This window comes from Muntiacus reevesi, chromosome 2, assembly GCF_963930625.1.
Source record: "Muntiacus reevesi chromosome 2, mMunRee1.1, whole genome shotgun sequence".
Taxonomy (NCBI): Eukaryota; Metazoa; Chordata; class Mammalia; order Artiodactyla; family Cervidae; genus Muntiacus; species Muntiacus reevesi.
In genome coordinates this window covers 221,321,786-221,341,408 of record NC_089250.1, presented here as the reverse complement: position 1 = coordinate 221,341,408, position 19,623 = coordinate 221,321,786, and the positions used below count along the sequence as shown (strand labels likewise).

The window sequence follows — 19,623 nt, the reverse complement described above, 5'->3', positions numbered from 1 at the left end:
AGTCCACCTTGTGTCACGTCCCTCATCAGGATGTATCATCCCTCACAGCAGCCCCCAAGCTTCCTCTACTGAAACTGTGCTCCAAAGAACATAGTTTGAGAACCACGGATACTGTGTGTACTGTGCTGAAGAAAGCTCTGTTGATTTGGGTTTTTTTTTTTTTAAATATTTATTTATTTATTTGGTTGCACCAGGTCTTAGTTGTAGCTTGCAGGATCTTCCATCTTCATTGCAGCACGAAAACTCTTAGTTGTGGCATTGATGATCTAGTTCCCTGGCTAGGGGTGGAACCCCCTGCATTGAGAGCTGAGTCTTAGCCACTGAATCACCAGGGAAGTCCCTCCACTGTTGTTTTAAATGGTGTTAGGCTCCATGAGAGCACGGCATGTGTCCACTTACTTTTTACTTTTTGAGTCTTATTTAAATCTTATTTTTACTTGTGTATATATTTTTATTTGAATTAAATGAATTTTTTAAAATCTCTGCACCTCAGTACCTCAATCAGCTATCTAACGCAGAGTAAGTGCTCAGTAACTATTTGCTGAATAATTGCAGGAATCACTTTCATCCTTCTAATGAAACACCCACTCCACTTCTGTTTGATACGAGAAACTGACCTTCCTAGGAATGAAAGAGTGAAAGCGTGTGATCCACAGGTCATTTCATGGCTCCCCATTTCACTTTTCAATTGATACCTGTTAGTTGGGTTCTCCTGGCACAGTGGTTCTCAAATGGTTGGCCCCCAGGGATGGCTGGTAATTTGGAAGTGGTTCTGGTTGTCACAACTTGGGAGAGGAAGAGATGCTACTGGCACCTCATGAGTGGAGGCCAAGGATGATGCTAAACATCCTATAGCACACAGGAAAGCCCCAGAGCAAGGAATTATCTGACTGACAGTGTCTACAGTGGAGACTCTGCTTTAGAAGCTGACTCTGAAACAAGGATTCAAGCACAAGTAGTTTGTTTGAGAGGGGATTCCAGGGCACCCCATAGGGAGTGGGAAGCCAGGCAGGAAAGGAACAAAAAACACTACCCTGTGGATAGCTGGAGCCTAATCCCACCGGGGAACTCTGGAAAGCAGTGAGGAATGTGGGCCTCAAAGTTATCCCAGCAGAGGCCTGAGTCAGTTGGGCTGTTTATCCACCAATCCCACCAGTCATCAGTGGAAAACAGCTTGCAGGGGCCATTAATTCCCTGCTACCTTCCACCTGCTGCTCTGACAGTCAAGAACCCCCCAGGGCGAGAGACACAGCAGCTGGCAGTGGGACATGGGAACACCACAGTGGTGAGGCTGAGGGACGGATATCAGTGGGGCATAGTGACACCTGCTGTAGTTGGTTTGGGCTCAGGTAATCAGGCATGGCCACCAGCAGCACCTGCAGGGCTTCAGAAAAATACGCATTCCTGTGCCCAGTATTCTTGGTAGGTCTGGATGGGGCCCGGGAATACGTATTTTGAGAGTAATGGGCAGTCATTCATTCCTGCCTCAATACTGGGAACTCTGAGAGCCCTGAGAATACAGTCATTAGGGAGAAAAACCAGTTCCTGTCCTATGGCCCTTTCAAATAAATAGACGGATAGTCTGAAAAGTTCATCAGGAAGCATTTTATGAGTATAGCTCATCTCAAAGATGTGCATACAGATAGTGTCACCCCAAATCTTCATACAGCTGAAAAATAACTCAGGTAGGCCCAAGGTGGGAGGAGAGGAGGAGAAAGGGCCGAGCTTTGCTGGTTTTCATTGGTTTTCAGGCACCTCCAGCGAAACGCGGGGCTCAGTTACCACACAGAGTTAGCTACTCCTGGCCTCTGGGTTTCAGGTGACCATCACCCTGTATGGCCTGGATGGAGAGAGTGAGCCCCACCACCTGTTGGACCCTGACATCCCGGTTTTTGAGCGAGGGGGCGTGGATGTCTTCTTGCTCTCCACCCTGTTTCCCCTGGGGGAGCTGAGGAGCCTGCGACTATGGCATGACAACTCGGGGGACCAGCCATCCTGGTGAGTCAGGGGTGGGCAAACCACAGGGACCCACTAAGAGCCAGGTCCAAGGCTGGGCGCTGTGCATGTGCTGCCTTGCTGATCCTCATGGGCCTCTGGTATTAAACATAGACTGGATCGCTATTTCACAGATGAGGAAACCAAGGGTCAGAGAGGCCCATCAGTCCACAGGCCACACAAAATGCTCAGTCTCTCATTTAGCTCTCAGTTTCCCCATTTATAAAATGGGGATAGATGCCTACTCTAACGACAAACCCTGCCCAATATGAGGAGAGTAGATGAGATACTGGCTGATTCTCCAGGAGAAGATGTGAGAACGGCTCCACTGCAGAGCACTAAGCTAATTCTCATTGACCCTCTGAGACAAATGCTGTTATTATCCTTGTTTTATAAGTGGGTGAATTTAAGCTTGGGAAATACTAACTGACTTGCACAAGGTCACACAACTGGCAAGCTCAGAGTCAAGACTCCTCCCCATTTTGTCTGAGGCCCAGATGAGTGGCCTCCAGCCTGAACACTCACCGGTGGCTGGCAGCTTTTGGAAAACACAGCATTTCGACCACTGTCCTTGACTCACTTAAAGGATTAAGACCCTCAGCTGAGGGTTGGTTCCTAGGATGCAAACTCTGAGATGAAGTTGAATATGGAGGCTGTTTACCCAAGGGATGCCTATGATCAACCCATGGACAGGGAGGGAAGCAAGCAGGATGGGCAGAAGAGCTTTGATGCAGCCCAGAGACAGCTCAGCTGACCACACAGGGAGCTCTGGAGCTGTGCTGAGTTGGGCTGAGATGTCCAGGTCTTGATCACACGCAGGCGCCTCACCCAATGGGCACTGGATGTCAGCCACCTCAGGAGGGTGTGTGACCTCAACAGAGGTGGCTCTTACATGCCTGATGGGGACTATCCTCCATGAAAGGAGAAAATGCTTGTCAAGAGCTTCTTAGCATAATCCCCACTGTGCAGTAAATGCCCAATAAAGAGTGCCTACTGGGCTTCCCTGGAGACTCAGTGGTAAAGAATTCCCCTGCCAATGTAGGAGACATGGGTTTGATCCCTGATCTGGGAAGATCCCACATGTGTCAGAGCAACTAAGCCCATGCACCATAACTTTTGAGCCTGAGCTCTAGATCCCTGGAGCCACAACTACTGAAGGCTGAGTGCCCAAGAACCCATGCTCCACAAGAGAAGCCACCACAATGAGAAGTCCACTTACTGCAACCAAGAGTAGCCCCCACTCGCTACAACTAGAGAAAAGCCCACACAGCAACAAAGACCCAGTACAGCCAAAAATAAAAATAAATAAAATTATTTTTAAATAAATAAAACATAAAAGTAGATAATTAAAAAAAAAGAATGCCTATTGATATCATTAGTCTCATTTCCCTATAAGGCAACAGGGAAAACAGCTGCTGCTGAATCTGACCTCCCAGCAGAGGCAAGATGACTTCATTTCTTCCCTGGGCCTCAAAGACCTAAATCAGATTTGATGATCACCACAGAGCCCTGAGTCCCAGATGGAGGGCAGGCCCATTCTCTAGATGGAGGCCCAGGGGTAGACCAGGTTTGTGTGCTCGAGCCTGCACCTCCCTGGACACGTGATCCAAACAACTCGCCTTTCCTGCTTGCATCATGACGGTGACCCTGGGCTTGCTGCCCTACATGAGGGCTCACAGTTTCAGAATGCATGCTCTTACAGCATACCTGTGAAAACTTGGCAGCCTCCAAGCTGGTGGTCTACACTAGCTGAATGCCCCACATGAAGCCAAATTCACCCACTGATTGGGGCATTTTGATCAAGGCACTAACAGCAATGAAGAAAAATACAAAGTGTCTTTTTAGTTCTTGTTCTTGGGTTCAGGTCTGCAATATATTAACATTATCTTCAAGGGGTCCAAAGACATCTCATCCGCCTAACATTATCCTCAAAACTGTGGATCCCCTCCAGGTATGTAAGCCGTGTGCTGGTGCATGACCTAGCAATGGACTGGAAGTGGTACTTCCTCTGCAACTCATGGCTGTCCATCGATGTCGGAGACTGTGTCCTCGACAAGGTATTTCCGGTGGCCACAGAGGAGGACAGGAAACAATTTAGGTACTGTTCTTTTTTCTTTAGAGCAAATGCTCTTTTACTTTGTTATTTCATCCCTAGAGGAGTTGCATCATAATTCAGTCTCAGCCAAATAAAAGCATGTTTCAGCTTGCAGGTCTAGGTAGCTCTGAATGTGTGATATTAATGACTAATCAGGTTTTTTTGCTGTGATAGAAGGGCCCTGGAGGGACATGGACCCTTCAAGACAGAATTATCTTCAGGTGGTGATAACAGTTATGGAACAGTTATCCAAATTTCCTTACACACGTCACAGAATAATACTTTTTATATGAGTGAACAGACTGATCTGAATGGCGATTCTACGTCTGGCCACGTGGAGCCTCTTCTTCACATCGTTTTACTCTCGATGCATTTTTCAGCGTCTCCCATGCTTTACTTACTCCCTCATCCCCTTCCCTGTCGTGCACCCTTCCACATCTGTTCCCAGACACACATAAGCAGATACAAATGTACACGCCTGTACACCCACCCACACAGGACACCACATACTGCTGTTTATCTTGTATCTTTTAAAACAGCATGTTAAAAATAAATAAATAAAATAGCATATTATCCTGAATATGTTGCCTTTTTTCTTTTAAGGACTTTCCTGGTGGCTCAGATGGTAAAGCATCTGCCTACAATGCAGGAGACCTGGGTTCAGTCCCTGGGTCATGAAGATCTCCTGGAGAAGGAAATGACAACCCACTCCAGTATTCTTGCCTGGAAAATCCCACGGACGGAAGAGCCTGTAGGCTATAGTCCATGGGGTCGCAAAGAGTCAAACATGACTGAGTGACTTCACTTTCACTTTTCACTTTTTTCTTTAATAATATATCACACACATCCTTCTGAGGGTCAAACTTCTGAGTCAAACTTTCCTTATTGGCTGCATGATATTCCTCAGAATGGATGCCCCACAATTTTCCTACACACGGGCATTCGGTCTACTTCTAGTATATCTACCGAAGGCGACATTTCCTCCCAGCTGCCACTGGGAGCAGCTCAGCCTCCAAGGGGGAAGAAGTCTGAACCAGAGAGATTTGGACCCCAACAGAGGCATAAAACAGATGTGGGCACAGGTCATAAAGTCCCACACGCCTGCTAGTGACTTGCTGTGTGACCTTGGATAAGTCACGCACTTCCCCAGGTCTCAGCTTCCGCATCTGAAAACTGACCAGTCAATGTGCATACCCCACAGGGGGCCCCGGGTCCCGTGGAACGATGTGCTAATGTGCTTGGTACACTCTGCGGTTCAGGCTAAGTACTCAGTTCCAGGAGCAGATCTTATCTCCAACCGCATCAGCACACGTGATGCCTAGGAACCTGGCAACGAGCTCTCTGATGACAGGAGCTTCTCATCTTTGTGAAACCTGGGGGCCCAGCAGACAGCCTGGGGCACAGGACTGGGGGCATCAAATATTTGCTGAATAAGAAAAATAACATGGACACTGTCGTTGGCAACTGACCTCTCTCTCTTTCTTCACCTTTACTCTGAGTCCAGGGCATCCACACTCCCTCGAGTGACAGTCAAAGTATTGTACAACCCTGGAGGGTGCTGGCACTGACCAATCAGAACAAGCGACAGTAGGAAATCTCTGCTCTGGACACTCTATTAGCAGAATCTGCACCTTTGAAAAGCTCCTGAGGTTGAACTACATTCTACTCACAGGGAAATAATACAGATTCTTTACGAGAATGTGATGCCTTTTCTGAGACCCTGTCTCACAATTTTTACTCTCTCAACTCAGTCTGAATCCAAAGCCTGGGATTTTTAACCACTATTCTCTAAAGCTCTAATTATAACAAAGTAAATAATATTAAGAGTTATATTATTATATAAAAATTATTGCTAACACTGATGAATACTTACCTGTATGTCAGCTACTTTGCCAAATGCTTTTATCACTTTTAATCCTTTCATCAATCCAGTGAAGCACTTTCTGTTATTAACCACCTCCCCGCCATTTTACAGATAAGTAAACTGAGGTACAAAAAGTAAAGTAACTTGCCTGAGGTCACACAGTAGGTAAGAGGCCTGTCCAGGGTTCCAACCACACTGTCCAGAGTCCCCATCACTAATTCTAAATGATGCTACTCTGATGCTGTATTTCTTCTATAACAGAAAAAAACAGATGAAGAATTTAGAAACAAATCCTCCCTCTCAGTACAGGATTGCTCCAAAAAGACCAGGCTTCTCTCCTACTCCTGCCTCCCTAAATGCCTGTCCCTCTCCCCTGGTCTATCCACAGCCACCTGTTTTTCATGAAGACTTCCAAAGGCTTCCAGGATGGCCACATCTGGTGCTCCATTTTCAGTAGCTCAGCTCGGAGCAACTTCACACGTGTCCAGAGGGTGTCCTGCTGCTTCTCACTGCTCCTCTGCACCATGCTGACCAGCATCATGTTCTGGGGTGTCCCCAAGGACCCAGCTGAACAAAAGATGGACTTGGGTAACTCCCACTCTCAAGGCATGGAGATCAAGGTTACTGGCAGTAGACATGAGTTGTCACTGCCCCAGAAATGCCATGCAATTCTAGAGGTCCCAAGACTACCCTGAAGTTCAATAACTCATTAGAAGAACTCAGAAGTCAAAAATGCCATTATACTCATAATTATTATTAGAGAAAGGATATAGATCAAAATCAGAGGCATGTGGGGCAGGAACCATGGGAGACTAGGCACTGAGCTTCCAGTGGAGTCTGGATGGCACTCACTCCTCCAGACAATGACATGTGATCACACGTGCAGAGTAATGCCAACCATGGATCCTCTCTTGAGCCTTAGTGTCTAGTTTTTATTGGGGCACGCTAACATAGACATGGCTGACCCTGGATGACTGACCTAAGATTCCCGCTCTTCTAGGCACTGAGGTGATACAGGGCAACCAAGGCCCCCACCATAAATCACATTGTTAGCACAGAGTATACCAGATGGCTCAAGACACCAGGTAAACAAAGGCATACCCACCACGCAGGACATCCCAAGGGCTTAGTGGTCACTACCCCCCAGCCCCCAGCCTTGGAGCCATTCAAGGGGCAGACCTCTCTTCAGGCAAGGTTAACCCTTGTTGCACAGTCACATTCTGGGAGGGGTGGAGGGGACTCTCTCCTTGACCCCTGCCCTCCGTCTGCCCCAGGTCAAATCGAGTTCACTTGGCAGGAAGTGATGATTGGGCTGGAGAGCTCACTCCTCATGTTCCCCATCAACCTCCTGATCGTTCAGATCTTTCGGAATACCCGTCCTTGGGTAGCCAAGGAGCAGAATGCTGGGAAATGGGACAGGAGGCGCCTCAGCTTGGCGCCCTCAGCACAGCCCATGGAGGATGGCCTTCTGACGCCTGAAGCAGTGACCAAGGCAGGTTTCAACCCCGGAAGCATAGGGGGACCTCTAGCCTGGGAAGAAGTTGGGGTGGGGACTGGGGTTTGAGGCCTGCAGTCCATGTTGTCTGACAGCATCGGTTACCAAGATTCATCAACTGCACACACACGCTCACACACATATATGCAAACACATGTACATGACATGTACACATGCATGCACACACATGCCACATGTACACACATTCACACAAACCATAGATACATCCACAAACATGTATAGATGTACACAATGTACATCTGCACAGTGCATACATGCACACACGTACCCACATGAATGCTTATACACATGGCACATGTACACATTCATACACACCACACATCTACAACACACACATATATGCAAACAATATGCACACATCTCCACACACATGTACACACACATGTACAGATACACATGTTTATATACATGTACTCATGTGCAAGCAAAGACCTACAACATACATTCATACATGCACAGATACCTTTTTTGGGTACCTACTCTGTACAAAATACATACTTTCACTACAGATCACAGGCTAGAAGTACACAGAAAGAATTCCCTCTGTATTCATGCACTCATTAAGCATTTATTGAGCAGCTACTATGTGCCACACTTTGAGGAATATAGCCTGAAATATGTCAGTTGGAATCCTAGAAGAGAGATTTTATGCAAGACAAAACAGAAGCTCAAGGTGGTCCAAGGTCATGTCTCAGTAGGCAGACCTGGGATCAGACCCAGAATGTCCAGCCCCAGGGTGAGTGCTCTTGATTACTCTGCTATCCCCTTACCTGTAGCTCACATCCTGTTCCCACTGGGTGACTTGCAGGATCTGTGGAGACTTGTCAGCTCCCTGTTCAAAGCTCTGAAGATGCCACCCCCTCTCTTGGGCTGGGACTCCACAAACTCAATGAACATCAACCAACTGCTGGCCTTGATGGAAGACATCATCTGTCGACAGAACAAAGCAGGGCAGGTCTTCTCAGATGAAGTCAGTCAGACAGGGGCCTCTTTAACACTCACTCTTGGGTCAGTACAAGTAAAAGGTGAGTCTTGATATTTCTCTGCTTTGAGGGGGTATGTTGAAGCCAGGTGGATGCAGGACTGAGGGTCATGTCTGTATCACTAGGGGCTCAAGAAGTCCTCCCAGGGTCTCCCTCACTAGCCTCCACTCCAACCACTCACCAGAGCCTCCCTCTCTGTACTGCAGGCATCCTGGTCTCCACATAATTCCAAGGTGCCTTCCCATGAAGGCCTGTGCACATTGTTGGTCCTCTGATCTAGAATGTTCTCTCTCCTCTCTTCACTTAGCTAATGTCTACTCAGCCTTTATTCTTGGCTGACCTGTCCTTTCCTCAGAGGAGCAACTCAACCACTCAGCCCACAAGAGGGTCTCCAGCCATGTGCTCTTTAGCCCCTAAGCATCTCCTGTACTGCTTTCACATTGCTTGTTGCTGAATCATGAATTACGTGGAGAGCTACACATGTGTACTACACATTATTCTGGTCTGAACTAGTGTGACTCCCCTCTTGCACCTTTCCACCTAGATCACTGTCTCCAGTGCTTAGACCAGTTGTCCAATAGAATGTTTCACAGTGACAGGAATGGTCTATGTTTCCATTGACCAATATGGCAGCCACTGGCCACAAGTAGCTATTGGCACACTTGAAACGTGGCCAGTGTGACTAGGGAACTAAATTGGTTTTATTTTAATTTAAATAGTCACACATGGCAAGTGGCTGCCATATTTGGTGGTGTGGCTTAAGTATGCTGCCATTTTTAACACACAAGGCTGATCAATGTCTTAACCTTCTTTAGAATACAAAAATGGGCTCTATAGATTGGGGAGTTTGAATTCATAACTCTTCGGCCCACTTCTGATACAATGGATTAAATTTTCTGGAGTGAGGCCAGGAATCTGCATTTTTAACCAGTTACTTTGGTGACTGTTATGTGGACTGAATGTTGAGAGCCACTGCCATGAAGACAAGGTCCCAGTTCCTTACTGGAGCACTCAAAGCCCACCTGGCCAGGCCCATGCTGACCCCACGGTCAGCCCCATTTTGACCCCTGTGTTCCAGCCACGCTGGAAGATTAGCCCCAGAGAGCTGGGCTCCAGCTGCCTGTGAAGGTCGTCCCCATAGAAGCTCTGCTGATGCCCACACTGGACACTGGGTCCTGTTTGGGGGTCATAGGCATTCACAGCATGGGCCTTAGAACAAGCTCTGGAGTTGGTCAGACCTGGGGCTCTCCCACATGCAAGAGCAGCTGTGCAGCTTTGGACAGCTGGTCAACCTCCCTGAGCAAACCATTTCCTCCCCTGTAAAATGGAAGCATTGATCCAGCCCTCTCCTTGGCTGGTTCTGAGGACTCAGTGAGGTTATTGGACACGTGAACTGCTTAGACCCGAGACTGACACAGAGCAGGGATTCAGTAAGTGGTTATGATTGGGAGTGATGGCATCTTCCGGAAACACTGCCAGAATGCTTGCAACACCAAGGCTGTTGATGCTGGACATTTTAGCTGTGACGTCAGTGAGGGAGGCCCAGGAAGAGGGGGGTGGGTAGGAGGCCTGGGTTGAGCCAAGGGAGGCAGGGTCTGTGTCGCCATGCCTTTACCCACAGCTGGTCTGCGTCTCTACTTTCTCCACATCACTTATTTTCTCAGTCACTTCTCACTCGTGACTGGAGAGGGGTCCTGGAGCCAGGATCCTCCATCATGCCAGCTTCTATATCCATTTACATGCACCCTTTATGAAAATGAACTCTGGTCCAGACCTGGGCCCTTCTTGCCCAGGAGAAAGCCCTGAGGGTGCCGGTCTCCCATCTCAGGGTCCAGGGACCCAGGCCAGGCTCTACCTGCAGAGGCCAAGCTTCCCTTAGAAGGTATGGGGAAACAGTGGAAAGGGTCAAAAGTGTGTTTTTCTTGCATGAATATGTTTTACCTCTGTAATTTAAGACATAAAACACCTTTGATCTTTTAAACACTTTTTAGGAAATGAAATTTGAAGAAAAGAATTGGAGAAGAACATTCAGAAGTAATCAGGGGAAACTTTTTCACTGGCTGTTTCATGCTGTTAAGGAATTATTATTAATTGTTTTAAAAATTAATAATGACACTGGTTTTGTTTTTAAAAGGAGCCCTTTCCCGATACAGGAGAATATTTAGTGTCAGGACATGGGGCTTGGAATTTAGATGAGATATGACTGGCCATGAGGAGACAATTTTGAGCAATGGGTACAGATTCATCTCATTCTCTTTTCCAATTTAGAATTTTTCATAATAAAAAAACTAAAAACAAAAGATCAAGATTTAGACCATCTTTGGCAACAGGAAACTTGGCTTCAAATTAAAATCTTGTATATATTAAAATATTTGCAGATGACAGAACTCTGAGTCTAGGATTTGCTTTTTATGTACTCCAGAAATTAAAAAAAAAAAAACAAAAACATTGTGGGGCAGAGACAAGACTGACAAAATGTGGGTATATGCTGTGGGAGGGCAATAGGTATGTTATGCTCATCTCTTCTAAGTGTAAGGAAATTTTGAAAATGCCCTTGATAAAAGACAAGCAGTGTGTGTGTGCTCAGTTGCTCAGTCGTGTCTGATTCTTTGTGGACCCATGGATTGTAGCCTGGCATGATCTTCTGTCCATGGGATTTTCGGGCAAGAAGTACATTCAAATCCTAACTGACAGTGTGGGCTGAGTACTCCATCTTTCTGAATCTCAGATTTCTCATGGCCTGGCATATCAAAAGTGCTTGATATAAGAAAATCGTCATCAACACTCCTGTTTCTATTGCAGGCAGTCTACTCTGTCACTCAGCACCAGCCGATGCTCTTTCTCTCCCTTGTCCTCCAGAAAACATGCAACGCCTCAGGCCCAAGGTGGGCCCAAGTGATGCCTGGAAGAACAGTGCCTACCGGCAGTGTCTCTACCTTCAGCTGGAGCACTTGGAGCAAGAGCTGCTGCTGCTGGAGCCCCAGGGCTCCTCCCAGGGTCAGAGCCACACCAAGGCACTAGGGCAGCTGCAGACCCTGAAGGGCTGTCTGGAGGCACAGGCTGGAACCCTGCCCCCAGCACACTCCAGGTAATCCACTCCCCTGGTGCTCCCAGCCTAGGGACCTGCCGGGAGAGCATCTGGGCAACTTCAGAAGGTTATTCATCCAGATCTCCCCAGAAAGCAGCGACTCAGGGAAGAGGACTTTGGACAGGGTGATTTTACCAGATGACCATTAGAGCCCTTTGTATAGCATTTTACAGTTTATAACCATTTTCACATGGGTGTTTCAAGGCTTCATGCTCTTAGACAAGTCCCTCAACCTCTCTGAGCCATGTTTTCCCTATCTGTAATATGGGAATGATAACACCTATCTCTTGGTCCAGACCTAAAAAGAATTTAAAAGGCCCTGGCCCATAAAGAGCAGTATCACTAAAGACATCTACAAAGAATACAGGCTAGGTGTAGAAGGGCCTGGAGACAGAGTCCTCTCCAGAGTCCTCTTGACCTGGCATAGTAAGCATTTGTTTACCAAACACTTGCTTTCATCTCCAGGTGAATTGCCTTCCTCCCCTTTGAGGTCCCAAGCTCCAATCCCGTTCTCAGAACCTTCAATTGCCTAACTTGTCCTTGGGTCTTAAATTCTTCTGAAGCCCCATACATATGTAATTAAATTTGCTTTTTCTCCTGTTAATCTGTCTCATGTCAATTTAATTTAAACCAGCCAGAAGAATCTAGAAAGGGAAGAAGGAAATTTTCTTTTTTTCCCCCAACAATAGTACCATAACTGAGTGAGAAAATGACCATTTTTGAGATGTATTCTGAAATAATTGGTGACAATTTTATATTATGTGTGGAATTTATTTTTAAATATTTCAGGGGGGAAAATGTGGAAATAGATTAAATAAGTGACAAGGAGATGATGGTTGTTGAAAGTAGTTGATGAGGGTTCCGTCTACTCACTGATTTTTGTATAATGGGGAATTTTCATAATAAAAACAATTATATAGTACCAGCCTTCTAGGCTTGCCATCTGTATACAGCAGTCTGTATGGGGACTGGCTCCTAGTAAGCATTGAATAAAGATGACCTCAATGGCATACGTGTATGTATATCAGACAGAATACAGAACAGGACAGAGGAGAAAACTGAGGGTCTGAGGGGTCGAGGAGCTTGACCAAGTCACACAGCTAGTGGAGGTGGAGTAGGAGTTGAACTTGAGCCCAGATGGGGCCACACTGATTATATCCACCCTCTCCTGCAGTTCCTTACAGGCAAGCAAGCTCCCTCGAGGCCTGCCCTGGTGGTGTGTCCTGGTGGGCTGGCTCCTGGTGGTAGTCACAAGCGGGGTGGCAGCCTTCTTCACCATGCTCTACGGCTTGCACTATGGGCGGACCAGCTCCCTCAAGTGGCTCATCTCCATGGCTGTCTCCTTCGTGGAGAGCGTGTTTGTCACCCAGCCACTGAAGGTCAGGACCTCCGTGGGGCTGCCCTCGTGTTCTCCTCCCCTCTGTCCACGCTTTTCCTCCTGCCAGCTGCTCTGTCCTTAGGCTTCAGCAGTTCCCTCATCTGTTCATTCACAAACCCACTGGAGTGCCACTTCTGGGTGGACCTGGGGCAGGAAGGTAATTACCAGGATAACTCACGCTCCCTCATGGCCAGATGCTGGCATCTCATCATCACTCTCACCCTCGGGAGGGTCCTCACTTCCACTTTACAGGTGGGAAAACCTGAGGTAAAGTGGACATGAGTTTGAGCAAACTGTGGGAGATGGTAAAGGACTGAGAAGCCTGGTGTGCTGCAGTCCACAGGGTCACAAACAGTCAGACAAGATTTAGAGACTGAACAACAACAACAAAAGAGGATAAGGTCACAAAAAAATCTTGCCCTAGGTCACATGTAAAATAGGAGTGATCTATTTCCTCAGGGCTAGGATGTTTTTGATTGTGGCATGTATAATGCCACAAGACCTTTATCTTCAGGAAAAAAACCCACCAAGTCATTAGATGTGTCCATGAACTGGAAATACACTCCTATTCTTGAAAATGTAAAATTATGCAAGTGAGCAGTCAGAGTCACTGAATCTGGCCTGGAAGAAGCCAGACGGTAGGAATCCTGGCTTGGGGTAGAGGGAAGCTATAGAAATGAGGGAACAAAAAAAAAAAAAAAAAAGAAATGAGGGAACATTTATAGAGACTCTTTCTACCTACACAGCATTGCGGAATCCTCCTCATCACCCACCCCCACCAGCAACAGTTCCTGACACCTGCCCCAATCCAGTCCGAGAATATTAAGAACAGAGTCCTGAGCCTTACGCTTCTATGCTGTGGGTGCAAAGACAATGTAATGGGAGGAATTACTTCATACAGAAAGGGAGGGATAGACAGAGGGAGGAGGCAGGTGTATGTTCTAGGGAGGTGTAAGTACCAGGCTGAGAGGTAACAGAAAGGCTGAGCAAAAGGAGAGCAGCGAGTGGGAGGACTCAGGACACACCAGAAGCAGGGTGAGTTCAAGGATTTGCCTGTCTCAGCCTGGCAGGTGACCAGGCGCACACACACTTCATGACCACGTGCCTTCTCTGCAGAGGACGGGTTGGTTCCCACCTGGCTGCCCCAGAGCATGGCTCCTGTCCCAATTGACAAGAGTTTTCAACACACGGTGGGTGTTTTGCAGGTGCTGGGGTTTGCAGCTTTCTTTGCGCTGGTGTTGAAGCGCGTGGAGGATGAGGAGGAGCCTGTGGCCCCCCTCCTGGGATGTCTCTCCGGCCCAGGTAACGGCTCCCTGGGTGTAGGCAGGGGCTGATGGGGTTAAGAGAGCCCACAGAGCTCAGCCGCTGGGTGATCCTGGGCTCAGACCTCTGCTCCCCATCAGACTCCACCCTACTGGTGAGGCACCCCCAGACCATCCAGGGACAAGTGCCTCCTCCTCTGTCTCCTGAGCAACCTCATTCCTCCCTATCCAAGCCTTTCTGACACCCAAGCATGAAGAGGCACTGTGGGGTCCGTGTTCGGCAGGGGCCATCATCCTCTGTGTAATAGCAAGCAAGCATTCCTCTCCAGGGTTCATGTCATTAGAAAACCAAAATACAAGTTGTGGGGGTGAGGGGTGAGAATGAGGGGTAAGAGAGTTGTAATTAGGGTTCTCAGACAAGGGTCTGCAAACAACAGCCAGGGGCCCAAATCCAGCCCAGCGCCTGCTTCTGTAAAGCATTTTAGTGGAACACAGCCATGCTGCCTCTGGTCAGAGGAGCCCATGACTAGACCTCTTCCCCCCAACCTGACCTCTCACCTTTCCAGCCAAAACTCCTGAGGGTGCCTTCAATAAGAGAATTGCAAAACACACACAGGCAAACAGAACAGAATCAACACTCGCACAGTCTACGTAGAGATTCTGACTCTCAAGGAAAAACGGGAGCAAACAAAAGCCCACACCCCTACATCCCCATGCAGTATGGTGACCTCCTCATGGGCCGGGATTCTTTCATCCTTCATTAGGGTTTTGGCTCTGCAGATCCAAAAACTCCATTAAAACCATCTTCCAAGCAAAAGATTAATTTTCTCCAAAGAGACGTCTGCCTCCCGATCAATTAAATACTCACTGGTCATTCCTTTGGCATTTATCCAGGGAGTACTTGCTGTGTTCCAGGCAGTACACTGGCTTGGGAAAATGATTTACATAAAGTCCAATCACTTTAAGTGTATAATTCATTGATTCTAGTAAATTATAGAGTTGTGCAACTATCACCACAATTCAGAACAGCTGTGTTACCCCCAAAAGTTCCTTCTTGCCTATTTGAAGTCAATCCCTGCTCTCTGCTCAGCCCTTGCAACACAGCACTGACTGGCTGGAACAGGTTACTGCTCTTAGAATAAAGGGCATCTGTGGTGTTAGGGGTAAAGAATCCACCTGCCAGGGCAGGAGATGTAAGAGATTCAGGTTTGATCCCTGGGTCAAGAAGATCCCCTGGAGGAGAACATGGCAACCCACTCCAGTATTCTTGCCTGGAGAATCCCACGGACAGAGTAACCTGGTAGGCTACAGTCCACGGGGTCACAAAGAGTTGGACACGACTGAAGCAACTTAGCACACTTGGAATAAACAGCCCATTTGGGAGACACAGTAAACAAATATATGTACAAAACGACTTGTAAGAAAGAATGAGGAGGGTAGAATAAGAGGGTACTGGCCTCCCTGCTGAAGGGGTACCTAAGCTGTCTCCCAGAGGATGGGAGAGGGAAGGATTGAACACTGAGTATGTGCGAAGACCCTGAGATGGAACCACAGCTTGTCATTTTATAGCAGGTACTGACAGGGTGGCTACAGCATGGGGAGCTGTGTGTATGTGGAAGGAGTGGTTCAAGATGAGGGCAGAGAGGTGAGTGAGGACCAGGTCACGTAGTGCCCTGGGGCAATGCTGGGGCTTTGGAGTGTTTCAGATAGGAGATTTGTGATTTTAGGAAGATTACTATGACTGCTCTTGGAGACCAGAGGTAGTGGGTCACAGGTAGGAGTGGAGAAGCCAGTTAGAAGACTAGTGAAATGGTCCTAGACTGGGGATGGCATGTGTTAGCAGTGGGGATGGACAGAGGGGCATGGATCTAAAAAGACAGTTGGGTTAGTATACCCATATCAGACTGCCTATAAACAGAGTTAATATCAAATGCAGACAAGGATGCAGAGAGCTGGAGGACTGACACAGTCCCAGTGGGAACGTAAAATGGTACAGACACTCTGGAAAACAGTTTGGCAGTTCCTTTCAAAACTAAAAATGGGTTTACCATATGACTCGGCAATTGCACTCTTGGGCATTCATCCCAGAGAAATGAAGACTTATTTTCATACAGGAATCTGTGCACAAACATTCATAGTAGCTTCATTCGCAATAGCCAAAAGATACTTAGCCACTCCAAGGAACCTACCCAAGAGAAATGAAAATATATGTCCATACAAAACATTCATAGTCACATTATTCTTAATAGCCCAAGCAAGGAGTAATCCAAATATCCATCAATAGGTGAATTAAACAAAAGCTAGCCTGTCCATACAACAGAATACTACTCAAACATAAAAAGAAACTAACTACTAACATACACAACATGGATGAGCATGAAATCTTTACACTAAGTGAAAGATGCCAGATATAGAAAACTATGTACATATGACTCTATATGAAAAGTCTAGAAAGAAAATCTATGGATACAGAAAGCAAATTAATGAGGCTGAGGGTGGAGATACAGTGGGAGCAGGGACATGAGGGAACCTCTATGGGTGACAGAAACACTCTAAAACTGGGTTGTGGTGATGGTGGTGCAACTCTATAAATTTCCTAAAATCACTGAATTGTAGGCTTCTATGGAGTGAGTTTGTGAAAATTATAGCTCAATAAAGTGGTCAGAGAAAGAATATACTTGGAATTAGACATAACAGGACTTTGAGATGTTAGATACCCTCAACTTACCAAGTTTGGGAAGCACTGAGATCCCCCTTAGAGTCCAGGAACACAGGAAGACTGCATCCAGTGATCAGTGAGACCACAGGAGGGGAGGCATTTGTTCCTGAAGAAGAAGGGACAGGATCCTGGGCACTGGGATAGCCCAGGCAGAGGCACGGAGGGCAGTGTTGGGAAATGGCTCCCGAAGAGTGGGAATGGTGGGTCCCCTGGTACCTGGTGAGGGAGTCTCTTGGTTGCAAATGTACAGCCTGGCTCCACTGCTCATTTGGGGGACTGCTCTTACGCCCTTCACTTTCACAGACCCCTCTGCCTTGTTCCGAGCGCGAAGAAACAGCAGAAGGGATATCTACCGGCCACCTCTGGCCTCTGACATTGAGAAGATGAAAACCACGCACCTCAAGGAGCAGAAAGCGCTTGCATTAATCAGAGAAATCTTAGGTAGGCAGCCAAGATTACCTATGAGCGACCTTCCCACTTGCTGGTTCTTAACAAAGACTTGAGCAGATTTGGTGCAATCTCTTTTCTTTTTCTTTTTTGACTCTTTGTTCTGCTTGTTTATTTGGTTTTCTAGGCATTGGTCAACTCCTGATTATATGTCAGTGTTCTAGATGTCTCTTGAGATGTGCATTCACATTTTGTCTCTTCATCTTTTGGGGGAGTCTCTCTGGAGTCCTCTGACAAGGTCTTGTAAGGACTGGCTACTGTCATTCTGAGGTCCCTCTTCACTGGGGCCTGAGAGTTCTCTTTATTATTCTACTGTGTTGAAGCTGTGGCCTGGATCTCATATTTTCTTCCTTATTGGTTCATTCTTTTGTTTCATGAAACCCCACTCCCCCATAGTTTCCATGACAAGGAGGCCATGCTTGCATCTGTGCTTCCATTGGCCAAGCACGTGTGGCCAAAGCACAGGTTGGGGAGCTTGTGTAGGAATTACATATACAGAACGAAGAACAAGAGGGGTGTGGGCAGAGCTCCAGTAAGTCATCTTGAGGTTGGCGGGGGGGGGGCGGTGTACCAGAATGCATATTCCCAAGCCCTGAACCCAGAGATTCCGGTTCAGTAAGGTTATGCATCCCTGACGTGATTCTAACATTGGGCTTTCTAAACTAAGTCTTTGTACCTAGTGGCCTTTAGGTCACACTCATGTGTTTACAGGTGAGCTGCATGAGGGCAGGGAACACATCTGCCATCTTTATTGCTCTATCCTCAGCATTGCAACATGGCAGAGCACTGCCACCTGCCCCCCGCCCCCCGCTTTTTTTTGGCCGTGCTACACAGCGTGTGGAGTCTTAGCTCCCCAACCAGGGATCGAACCCATGCCCCCTCCAGTGGAAGCCCTGGACCACCTGGGGAGTCCCCGGAGCCCTGTTTTTAAAAAAATTCTCTTTAAGAGACATTCAAACAGCACGAAGTCCATGCAGGCACTATTTTAAGTACTTTATGAACATTAACTTGTTGACTCCATCACAACCCTGTGTGACAGAATTTTCATCCCCACTTCACAGACAAGGAGAAGGAGGCACAGAAGGGTTAAGTCACTTGTGAAGGCCACACGGATAGGAAATGTCAGAGCTGGAATTTGAACCCAGGCAGAGGCTCACAGCCTGTGGACCTTTGCTCCTTTCTGCTGTCCTTATAAGGACTGGCTCCTTTGTCACCAGAGGGGCGAGTGGCAGGTCTACAAGACCTCAACTGTTCTGAGTCATGTGCCTTTCCACACCCTGCCCTGGGCTTGGTAGGAGTTGGGACTTCTGCCTGATGAGGGGCTGTGCCTCCCTTCCCAGCATACCTGGGCTTTCTGTGGATGCTGCTGCTGGTCACCTATGGGCAGAGGGACCCCTGCGCCTATCACTTCAACAGACACCTCGAACGCAGCTTCACCCGAGGCTTTTCAACCGTGCTGAGCTTCCAGCAGTTCTTCACATGGGCCAACACCACCCTCGTGAGCAACCTGTACAGTCATTACCCAGGTATTGCCCCCAGCCCAGGATGTATATTAGCACCTTGCACATACTCCTTTCTTGGAACAGCAGTGGGTCACTGTCAACATCAGCCTTACAGAGAACCAATAACCACAGGACCATATGTTTTGAAGGAGAGACCCTCTGAGGGCCCCTAACCCTCCCTGCATGCATAGTAGAGAACCTCCTTCTTAGATAACTGAGTAGGAGTTGGCCAGGTGGAAATGGTGTGCCAGGCAGAAAGGACAACTTGAGCGAAGGCAAGCGTGCAACACCAAGGCACTACACTTCCTGGGCCTACAGAGTGTTGGGTGTGGCTGCCTTGTAGGGAGGAGCAGAGGACCTGTGAGAAGCCAAGCAGGAGAGAGGAACAGGGGCCACATCATGAAGGCTCTGGGAGTTCACAGTTTATGTTTAAGCAAGTGAAGAGCCACTGACAGCTTCTTTGTGTGACAGTACCATAATCAGTTCTGTGGTGTAAACAGCACATGGAAGCTGGAGGAGAGGGTAGGTAGGTGAGGAAGCTAGGGAGAAATGATGGGACTGATGTAAGGACAAGAGGCAGAGGTGACGGAGAAACGGAGGTGGGAACATCGAAGACGCACTCCTGATGGGCCCTGTTGACTCACAGGACGAGCATTGAGGGAAAGGACAAAAATGGTCTCCAAGATGATGCCTGGGTAGGGTGTGTCATTCCTCAAGAGAAGTCATGCAAAAAGTAGACCAGGTCCAAGGTGGGGAGACGGTGATGAATGGTTG

The 19,623-nt window shown here is 47.6% G+C and overlaps 1 protein-coding gene across 1 annotated transcript in view; it reads left to right on the top strand.

Moving 5' to 3' along the window:
* LOC136157432 (polycystin-1-like protein 2) overlaps positions 1 to 19,623 on the top strand; it is a 107,081-nt gene that overhangs the window by 70,884 nt on the left and 16,574 nt on the right. Inside the window, exons 26-35 of the mRNA XM_065919327.1 lie at positions 1,820 to 1,998; positions 3,947 to 4,093; positions 6,343 to 6,542; positions 7,229 to 7,446; positions 8,279 to 8,495; positions 11,313 to 11,541; positions 12,716 to 12,920; positions 14,125 to 14,221; positions 17,204 to 17,341; positions 18,688 to 18,873. Of these exons, the coding sequence (XP_065775399.1) occupies positions 1,820 to 1,998; positions 3,947 to 4,093; positions 6,343 to 6,542; positions 7,229 to 7,446; positions 8,279 to 8,495; positions 11,313 to 11,541; positions 12,716 to 12,920; positions 14,125 to 14,221; positions 17,204 to 17,341; positions 18,688 to 18,873 (1,816 nt within the window). The remainder of the gene's footprint in view (positions 1 to 1,819; positions 1,999 to 3,946; positions 4,094 to 6,342; positions 6,543 to 7,228; positions 7,447 to 8,278; positions 8,496 to 11,312; positions 11,542 to 12,715; positions 12,921 to 14,124; positions 14,222 to 17,203; positions 17,342 to 18,687; positions 18,874 to 19,623) is intronic.